Raw genomic sequence first — 10,634 nt, forward strand, 5'->3', positions numbered from 1 at the left:
GAACTACCACCCTTGCTGACTGGTGAGGCCCCATTCTCATTAATTTGCCTTTTTTGAACCTCACCAGAAACCAAGGGTACATGGTGCGCTCTTGACTACCCGCTCTTAACCACCACATTCACAACCTAACAACCACCACCCACCACTCCACTATTTCTTACACCCTCTTGTTATTTACCAAAGAAATAACTACCACACACCTTTAATACCCTTTGACCTTACAAAATTAACAAATAAAAATTAGGTGAAAATTGCTAACATGTTGTAAAAAAAGTCACACTGCATTCCTTCTTGCTATTCGCATATGGATTTAGTGAATCACTAATGTATAAAAAGGAATGCAGGATGACTTTTTTTTTAGTATGAATAACAAATTCCGAACGCAAACCCTAAATGCATGATTACAAAAAAGACCAAACTGCGGGATAGTTGTAGTTGGGGAAAAAGGAAGAGAGATTTCCCAGCAAGAGCTCTATGTATAGCTAGCTATTATTGCCGCAGGCTGGCTGCAGTGGGGTGGTCAGATCCGCCAGAAGCATCACCAACACTGCCATTATCAGTAGTAGTAGTAATAGTAGTAGTGCAAATGTTGCCGCTACCGACGGCGGAAATGATCTGCTGCACCGAGTTGCACAGATGGTTGTTAATCGCGGTGACACTGGAGAGGTTGAGTTTGGCAGATGGGCTTGTGCTGGCAAGCACTTGGAGTCCCACAGTCAGCAAACAACCCGTGTTCATGATGCTGCTGTCATGATTCTGATCTGGCGATGAGCTTCCATGATCGGCTGCAGTGCTAGTACTAGATTGCATAGGCAGCACTGGGACAATTACAAAGCCTAGAAGGAGGGGAATGCAGGATGGGTCCTCTCCGCTCATTGCTAGCTGGATGCCATCAACATCCATGGTTGCATACACCACCAGGCTGCCTGACTCGTCGGTGCAGCTCTCTTGTAGCATTAGCTCTGCGTTCTGCGATGAGTTGCTCGATACCTCTATACATATGTACGTGGCATGAGGATCAGTTATATATTAGTATTAATTGAAAATGAACAGAAGAATTGAACTTCATGAATTAAAAAAGATGGACTTGGATTTTCTGCCCTCCAATTTCTGTGCCCTCCTCGTGTCCTCCTGTTTTTGTGGTCACGGTTAAGCCACGTCAACATTTTATATTACTATTTTATTTTATTTTATTATTTTTATAAAAAAATAATACAAAATATTGACGTGGCTTAACCGTGACCACACAAAACAGGAGGGCACCTAAATGGGAGGGCAGACAATCCAAGTCCAAAAAAATAGCAGATGTACATTAAAAATACATTACGTACATTAGTAAAAGTAAAATCGAAGGGAATGTTGTAAACTTACATTTATGCGAAAAAGAGAAATGCAATTTCCAGGATGAGCCATTAGCAATGCGAGCCACTTCATGCAGGGAATTACCATTGGTAAGAACATCGGGCTGCAGATATAAAATGCAGTCGGCTAAAAGAGATCAGCAAAACAGTTTGTGGCAAGAGAACAAGTATTGCCGGTATACTTATTGTTCTAGTGAACAACGTACATACCTGAGCTCTGCGACGTTCCTCCCGTAGGAGTTCGAAGACACAGTAATGTGAGTAAGGGAGCCAAGTGGTGGAAACAGCAGTGAGAATGACCCCAATGGGTTGACCAGGGTCTGTGACTTTCCTTGTGGTTATTCGAACTGTGTCATCTGGGGAATCAGATAGATCCGTCCATGACTGCCCATTGGAGGTGCTCATGTTTACACATACTGTTCTTAACATTCTCTGAGACAATTTCATCATGTTCTTGCGTGCTTCAGGTGAAGGTATCACTACATGTACAGAAGGAATTCAATAATTAATGTGTAAAACACCAACAATTTAAATCTTGGAACAGTGATCTTGATTACAATATGAGAGAAGTAATTAATATAACCTCTAAGGTCTGATTTATTTCTGGCCATTAGACTTGCAAACATTGCCTTTGTAAGACTGCAAGCCATCGTTGCGCTCCAAATGCCATCCCACTGTAGACATAGTGACTGAATATTTGATGGACAGACTTCACCTCTATTTCTGCATGTTCTATCCATGTAACCTGTGCAAAAGCCCAGAGAATAATAAGTTTTATACATATATAATTCTCATAGCCATTTTTATTTTCTCTACTAATTAAGGCCATATATGTTATGTTCGAAGCCAACTCGAATCGGTTGTATTAACACGTTAAAATAAATGATTGCAGAAGCAGGAGTATATATTTCTTTGTAAAATCTATCTAGGGAACTGTAAAAATTCAAAAAGCATGCACAGAGAGGTTGAGTGAAAGCAGCGGGAACACACCCTTGAGTATCCATTGGGCATATCTTGGATAAGACAGCCGGATGGCCATCTCTTTTACCTGGGAAAAGATGATTGAAGTTTGTCATGGAAGCTATCTGTGGGAAAATCAACAATTGCCCAGCTTCCCTCCTCTTCATTTTGTTGACAATAACGTAGAAAATAAGCTTCTCGGGTTGGCACCAGAGGAGAAACAACTTGCAATTCCGCATACATCTGCTAGTCAAATAAAGAACTAGTAACCAATTAAAGTGTCTTGATGAGCATATGGACTTATGATTTGTGAATTTCAAGCATTGAGATATCTACCAGCTGAAGGGAACCGTTTGCTTGACCCGAAGGATCTGCTGAAATAACTTGAACAGTTTTAGCTCTAGAAACTATAGAAGGAAATAATTGCATCCACTTATTCTGCAAACGGTAATTGAAACAAGAGAAAAAAGGGAATATATCAGATTATAGTACAAGATAGTATGATTACCCAGGAATAATGGTTTTAAATAATAAGTAATCACAGTGAGAATATTTTGTATACTTTGGCAACAACATATGAAAGTGGTAAGTTGTTAATTAATGATACAAGAATGTTATGAATTTGGATAACTGTTTAAGCTTTATTCTAGGGTTTTGTATGGTCCAATTTATAGTGTGACAACATTAATCTAGTACACGAACATTACTCATTAATTAATCAAGGCAATGTATGTATTCAATAATAAAAGATTTCCAAGCTAACAAAAACAAGGGCACTTACAGCATCAAGAAAGTCATCTACAAGATTAATGCCATTCATGATAACCACAGCACTATCGCGAGTAGCTTCTGTCCTGCACTGATCACTTGGCTGCTGCTTGAGATTCAAAAGCCGTAGTGGGAATATGCGGGCATGTTCTTCAACATTAAGCACTTCCTTCCCGTTTTCACTGTTCCGGATCCAAAGAGGCTCACCAGTCTGGCACATCTTAATAAGTTCGGCAGCAGAGGATGCTACAAGCTCTACTGCAAGTGACCTTTCGTCATCTGATAAGACACCGCCACAACTCCCAGCAGGAACAGGGTAGGGAGAAGGTACGTGTGGTGGCAACAGAGGCATGTGAATCATTTCCGCACAAGAAGTCATCGGGTACTCTTGGAAATGCCTTGCATAGATATTCATATCCAAATCCAAACTGGATGCCGGCATTAGAGGCGCTCCAGGTGCCGTTGTTTGGATTTGCCCCCCACCAGTGTATCTTGAATTCAGACAACAGACTCGTACCAACTGTGAGCAAAAATATTGTCATAACTTAACCAACCCTAAACAATTACTCACATTAGATATATACTAGAAAACAATACCCCCGCGCGATGCTGCGGGATTGAAAATCGTATAAAATTTTGTATAGTACTATTTTCATATAAAAGATTTAGTAGATAGTCCTATTAAAAATCGTACAAAATCTATAAACAATCAGATTGTGATACATAAGCTTAATATGTGCATACCCCTCTTTACTTAGAACTCCCCTGTATACAACAACAATGAAGTCTTAACTTACAAAAATCAGAGATTAAATTAAATAAAAATTTCAATAAAACTTAATCACAAATTTCATTTGGATATTTATCAAATATCCAAAAAAAAAAAAAAAGAAGATTGAAAGAGTCAAATGAGAGAATTAGGTGGACATAAATACTTATAAATAAAAACAAAAAATAAACCAAAATCAATATTAACATTTTCTATTCATGTTCATGGTTCTTTACATAAGTATATTTGTTGATTTGGTACTGCTAGAGAGGCTAAATTTATAGACAAAATTTACAAATTAAATTATATGTCACCAATAAAAATGAGCACATTTATCGATGCTTATAAATAAAAACAAAAAATAAACCAAAATCAATATTAACATTTTCTATTCATGTTCATGGTTCTTTACATAAGTATATTTGTTGATTTGGTACTGCTAGTGAGGCTAAATTTATAGACAAAATTTACAAATTAAATTATATGTCACCAATAAAAATGAGCACATTTATCGATGTTTAAGTCATAATCCAAAACCAATCATTAACTTCCATATCATTAGTTTGAAAATTTTGATTTACAAATTTTATCTTCATAACATTACCCTAATTGATTTGAAAGTTAAAGCAAAGGCTTTGGCCTTTTATGGCATATTAAATACCTCCCTTAGTGCGAAAAATAAAACGACTCTGCATCAGCTGCAAGCTTTGTTTTTCAATCTTTTTTTATCCTAATCCACCATTTATGGCATATTGTTTTTCAGTCTTTTTTTTTATTTTTATTTATTTTTATCCTAATCCACCTTTTGTTGGTCTGAGACATTTCATCTCTATTTCCTCACAAAATCTCCCTGATTATTCAACCGTTTATTTACATCTGTGAAATTCAAATTCAATCTCAGCAAAACGCAAACACCAAACTTAGATTAGGAAAAACCCTCAGTTTCCCAAAATCCCGCCATATTTTTAGATCGATTGGCCAGCGGCGAAGAATTTTCGAAGGAGAGAGATGGGGACTTTTAAAGAGGAACCAAACATACAATCCTCTCCCCTACATCTCAGAAACCAAAATCACTCGTTGCATGCCTCGTTACGGTTCCGGCGAGGAGAGGGTTCTTTTTTGTTGGTTTGGTCGTGGTCGCAAGGAGAGCAGTGAGAGGAAGAGAGAGAAGGGAGAACCAAGAAACAGAAAATATAAAATAAATACAGTATATATCTCTGATGGGTGTATCAGGATATAATCGAAATTAGTGCAAAATTGGGAGGGTAAAATCGGCAGAGCACTGTTCTTATGAACAGTGTTTCAGTCTATTTTCAGCTTTAGTATATATTAAATTTCTCTTCGACAAGCCGTAGTCAATCCATTTACACAGTTTTGGCTGCTTTTAATCATCTGAAAAAAAACGCTAAGCGCTAGTCGAGTGGCGGGCTGGCGCCTAGCACCTAGGTGGTTAGGCGGGATCTAGGCGAGCGCCTAGACGGATTTAGGTAAAGTTTTAATATATTATATGAATTAATTAAATTTACTATATCAAATGTAAATAATTATTGAATAATATGTTATTTCTTATAGAAAAACATATATATGTAAATGTTTTATGTACGTATATAATATGCTTGACTAGGAAAAAAAAACAAAATATTATCTAAATAATTCATAATTTATCTAATCTTTATATATAAAAAATATATCTCAAACTTTTAAAAATATAAAAAAACCCACATGGTGGGTTTTCATAATTAAAACCTGACCCGCCAAGCAGTAGCCATTCACCTCACCTCTTTCACATCACCCAAGGTGAACCCCAGTCATCACCAGCTTTCTGCATAATTTCACTGTTTGGGGCCAAAGTCTCTCACTTTTAATGTGATAGACAGCTTGAACCTAGCTGAGCTTGTACCTTTCCTTCTCTTTCAGAGCAACGCCACCATGGGAAACCCCCCCGGCTATTCACTATTTAATCCATCCAGTGAACAATAACTGCTCTTAATGAACAGTAACTGCATTTTGCATCTCCACTGTTGCACTTGAATAGGCCTGGCAATAGGCAATAAAATATTAGTTTTTTTTTAAATAATACAAAAATAATTTTATTTGTAATTTCGGATAAGATTTTTAATCGTTCTCGTTGCGCCATGTGTCATTATCCGAAAAGATAATTATTGGTGATGAATTTCGATAAGATTTTTATCCAATGTTGTCGTGCCACGTGTCGTTACATTTTCAGGAGGGGCTCGTAGCCCACTTCGAATATTACCACTAGCTTGTGCCAAGGCGTCTCTTCACATACTAAACGATTGGCTAAGTATTTTCCAATGACTGGACATCGATTCTTTGGTTCTTTTCCCACCCATTTTCTCAAGATAATTGGTATGAATAGGACTTCACATTTCTCGCAATTTCATCTCATTACCCGTAAGCAAATTATGAATAACTTCAACCCAGCTACTACACAACACAACATCTTCAGGAAGCGTCCAATTCGTACCTGCATTAGTAGTCATTTTGTTGGAAAAAATTGGATTGAAACTTTGAGAGAAAGATAGGAATGTGGTTGAAAGTAGTTGAGAAAATATGAAATTGTGGTGTAAGGTAGAAGATAATGAGAAGGTATTTATAGAAAAGTACAATCATTTTTTTTTGTAATTTTTCAAAAATTTTTACATTTTAAAAAAAAAATTTATTCAACTGATTAATCTCTGCCGTTGGATTAAAAAAATTTGAATTTTAACACTTAAGATTGTGCCACGTGGCACAACGGTAATATTTCAAAATTTTAAACTGTTTTTTCTTTTTTTTTTTAATTTATAAAGATGAATAATGTGAACCGTTGATCTCAGATCCAACGGCTGATATTAAATAATGTTTTTTTTTTTTTTTTTACCGTTGGAAATCCAACAGTCCAAAAATTGTTGTCGTTGAAATCCAACGAACGAGGGGAAGCCACGTGGCTTCTGAACGGTAACATTTCTTAGTGGGCCGCGGGCCCCTCCTTCTTGTTGGACGATGCGCGCATACATGCGCTTGAAGGCCACGCGCATGACAGAAAAAAAATAAAAAATGTGGCTACCGACTGGGCGATGTCAGCCTTGTGTCAGGAAGTTTTCGGGCTCTCAGGTTGGCAATTTATGCCAAGCCTCTCCCTCGGGTTGGCACACGCTGGTGCAAGTAGGCCGGGCTACTGCCCTTTGTTTTGGGGCCTGTCCCTCGGGCTACTCCACATGGTGGAGTTGCTCTCAGACAACACACATCCATAATTCTGTATATTTATTATTATAACATCACTTTCCCCTTTCTCCAGATAGAGATCGAACACACACACACACACACACACACACACACACACACACACACACACACACTCTCTCTCTCTCTCTCTCTCTCTCTCTCTCTTATCAAAGATCAAGTCTTTTGTGGGGAAAGTGAAATGTCATTTGTATAACCTACACGTATTCGTTTCTTCTTCTTTTCACCCTTTCAGAATCTCAAAATTGGATCTCAAAACCAACTTGCACCACCACAGATTGAAATGATAAGGCAAGCCCCAACAAACTTCTCTAGAAGCCCAACCCCATTTTTTGATCAAAGATTCAAAACACAACCAAAGACACAGAAAGAATCAGATCATCTAGAGATTGGTGACCACAATTGAACAAACCGGATGACTACCGCTTTCCAAAAATGCTCTCTCTTCCACTTTTTTCCCTCATCTTCACAGAGACGAGCTGCAGAAATTTGCCGGAGCTTTGCTATTATGTATGAGATCAGAAGTTGTAAATCTGTTGTGAAAATCCCAGCGAGATTCAAATTGCCTAGACTGCCGTCTAGCGCCACCTAGTGTTGGAAATGTGCCCTAAAACCAATCATATGATGATACTTTACGGACATTTCACATGTTAAACTAATCTAGTTTCATATCAAGGGCAAAGATTATTGTTTTAAGCCGTCTCATATAAATGTTATATGCTTAAACGATAAGTCCAAGGAATATGTAATTAGGAGAATGTAATTTAAAGAAGTTAGATTCATGAGACCATTCTCTTTCGTATACATATCCTAAACGTTCCTGATCATAGGATTGCCAATTGAGCATTGACAATCCGTTAAGATCAGTACGTGATGTGTCTTCTCTCAGGGAGAGTGACTGGTCTCGAGTCATTGGCGTGATTGACAACAAGACAAGCATGTAAGTGCACAATAGAGAATGAGTCAACTGAACACGATCAATGAGGAGTTCTCATACTCATGTCACATGAGAACTCATGGTTGGGATAATGCAAAGTAATCCTTTGACCTGAGGCATCATAATTGTCTTGCGGTTAGGTCCTTGATCTTTGACTATGTCAAAGTCACTCCGCCAGAGGGTGTCCACGGCATAGTTGGGGTTAAGCCACTTAGCCATGGAGGCAAGTGAATGCGCAACAAGGGATCTCTAACCTTCAAACTGTTTGAGGGAGAATACTCTATGATATGATTTAGAATCTCTAGGCAGAGTATGAATGAGATTTAGGAAGTCGTTCCAAATCACATTCAAGGTAATCATATAAGTAAATGAATCACATTGGATAGTAGACATGATTAAACTATCAAACCAAACAATGTGGTCAAGAGTATTGTATTAGAGAAAGATCGTATTGCATTGTAATCCTAAAATGAATAGGTTCTCCATCTCTTCTGACTAGCTTGGGTAACCATGACATACTGCTAGGTGTCACTCATGGTTTGTGGAAGCCCTAAACGTGTATAATCACTAAAGGGAGAATTGAAAGTAAGTTTCAATTCACAATCGATTGTTAAGAGTAACAATCGCGCGCTGCCTCGCTAAAAGGAACCTAATGGATCGTACACTGTGTAAGGTAGAGATTGAAGAAACAATGGAGATGAGTAAGGATAATTAAATGGTTTAATTATTTATGGCTAGGATTAATTAATATGTTAATTAATCAAACGAATAAGTTCGTTATAGACCTAGGGTTAGTTTTGGGCCGCAAGGCCCAATGGGATTTGAATGTCAAGCCCATTAACTCAAGTTGTATGACAACTTGAATAAACAAAGGGCTTGAAAGCCCAATAAACCCTTAAGGCCGGCCAAATAGAGGAGGGTAGTGAACTTGCTTTAATTGCAAGTTTGCCACTCCATTATGAGGTGGTATAAAGGCAACTTTATAGCCATTTCATCCTTAGGGTTTCTTTTAGAGAAAAGATGAGAACACAAGCTCCATTTTTCTCTCTAAGAGGCCGGCCACCCTAGAGGATTTTAGCTAGCAATCTTACTTCCTCTAGGTAACTCATCTCTTCTTCAAGTCCTACCTTGGTGTGGAGACTTAGAGGTTCTCAACTTTGGGAACTTGGAGAATCCTTTCAACCATCCTCATCCAAGAAATCCATGGAGCTAAGAAGCAAGAATGAAGGCCCTCTCCTTGGGTGATTAGCCTTTGCTTATGCAAAGAGGAATCAACAAAGGTATAAAGTTTCTCAACTCACTTTGTTTTGAGTTGAGTCTTGGTTCACCCTTCTACTAGGCTTTGAATTTCAGGGTAATGTTTTGTTTTTGAGTGCATACAAGCATGATTCCGCCTTTAATTGTTAATTGCATGTCATAGATGTTGCTCAAATGAACATGTTTTTCACACAATTTCCTTCAAGTGGTATCAGAGACTAGATCTAGTAGTTGGTGAATCCTTTTGGGTTTTGTAATTTAATAGTTTATGATTTGAATGTTGTAATTGTTACAAGCTTTATTCTTGCTTCTTTGAATGTAAATTTTGTTAGAAAATTTGCCATCTCAAATGTTGTAGATGTAGTTCATATGAGCATGAATTTTGGAGCTAAAATTTGGTGCCATGTTTTTGGGGAAATTCGGCAAAATCCAAAGGGTGGATTTTTGGGTTCATGTTTGTCTTGTTAAAAGTGTTTTAAAGTGACATTAGGAACCCCTAAGTATCCTAGTATGGTAATATGTTTTTTCCCTTAAGTTTGAGAGTTTTTTGGGGTGTCTTTGGGTGAAAAGTGTTCATGGAGCTCTTATGGGTTTTGATGGATGTTCTTCATTGTTCTTGTTATGTTTTTGGCAAGAACAAAAAGGTTGGGTATTTTGATTCAAAGTTTTGGTTGATTACATAAAGTTTTTGTTAGTGATGGATGGTTTGAATTTTCAATCCTTTTCTATCATTCACACCATACCAATCACTTACACATTTTCTTTGTTTCAAGGAACCATATTTTCTGGAAATCACTTTTTCAAACCTATCCATCACCTTTCACTTTTGTTGAAAAATTCAAAAGTGTTATGACACCATCTTTCATCCAAAATAGGCCACCCTATTAAATAGGGTACTTTTGGGGCTTTTATGCAATTACATAAAGTTTTGATACTTTTGTGTATTTGTACTTTGACCCAAAAGTTTACGTTTTTACATAAAGGCCCAAAATCACTAAAGGACAAGTTGTTTTGCTCCTTTAATGAAGTTTTTGCATTTGTTGAAATTTTTGGGTTCTAGTTGTAATTACATGAAGTAGTGGACTTTTGTGTTTTTCAAAAGGGACCTCAAAAGTTTGAGTTTTGCAAAATAGCCCAATGGTTGAGGTTTTGCTTTTCGGCCCAAATTAGTTGAGAACAAAATAGTTTTGTATCTTTAAATGAGAATTGGATTTTCATTTCATTTAGCTCCATTTAAATCAATTCTATGGAAACAAAAACCAAATGAAAATGTTGCATTCAAGTTTAATTAGTTAAAGCGTTAATTAATTAAAGAAAGGGTGATTATGAACCTAAG

General features: G+C 37.2%; 1 protein-coding gene across 1 annotated transcript; it reads right to left on the bottom strand.

Annotated features, from left to right (window-relative positions):
• Nucleotides 1–875: 875 nt before the first annotated feature.
• On the bottom strand, nucleotides 876–3,522 carry LOC126607213 (homeobox-leucine zipper protein ROC3-like). Its single transcript, XM_050274738.1, has 7 exons — nucleotides 3,103–3,522; nucleotides 2,658–2,759; nucleotides 2,352–2,564; nucleotides 1,945–2,106; nucleotides 1,572–1,840; nucleotides 1,372–1,465; nucleotides 876–992 (listed from the first exon to the last, which is right to left on the bottom strand). Coding segments are annotated over exons 3-7 (576 nt in total). The 5' UTR covers nucleotides 2,401–2,564; nucleotides 2,658–2,759; nucleotides 3,103–3,522; the 3' UTR covers nucleotides 876–990.
• Nucleotides 3,523–10,634: the final 7,112 nt, after the last annotated feature.

This window comes from Malus sylvestris, chromosome 16, assembly GCF_916048215.2.
Source record: "Malus sylvestris chromosome 16, drMalSylv7.2, whole genome shotgun sequence".
Classification (NCBI taxonomy): domain Eukaryota; kingdom Viridiplantae; phylum Streptophyta; class Magnoliopsida; order Rosales; family Rosaceae; genus Malus; species Malus sylvestris.

Excerpts from the sequence above, each read along its gene's own strand:
- LOC126607213 (XM_050274738.1), bottom strand. The coding sequence starts at position 2,400 with ATGGCCATCCGGCTGTCTTATCCAAGATATGCCCAATGGATACTCAAG. Across the intron at positions 1,841-1,944 it reads AAATAAATCAGACCTTAGAG|TGATACCTTCACCTGAAGCA; the intron begins GTTATATTAATT and ends CTGTACATGTAG. Across the intron at positions 1,466-1,571 it reads AGGAACGTCGCAGAGCTCAG|CCCGATGTTCTTACCAATGG; the intron begins GTATGTACGTTG and ends TTATATCTGCAG.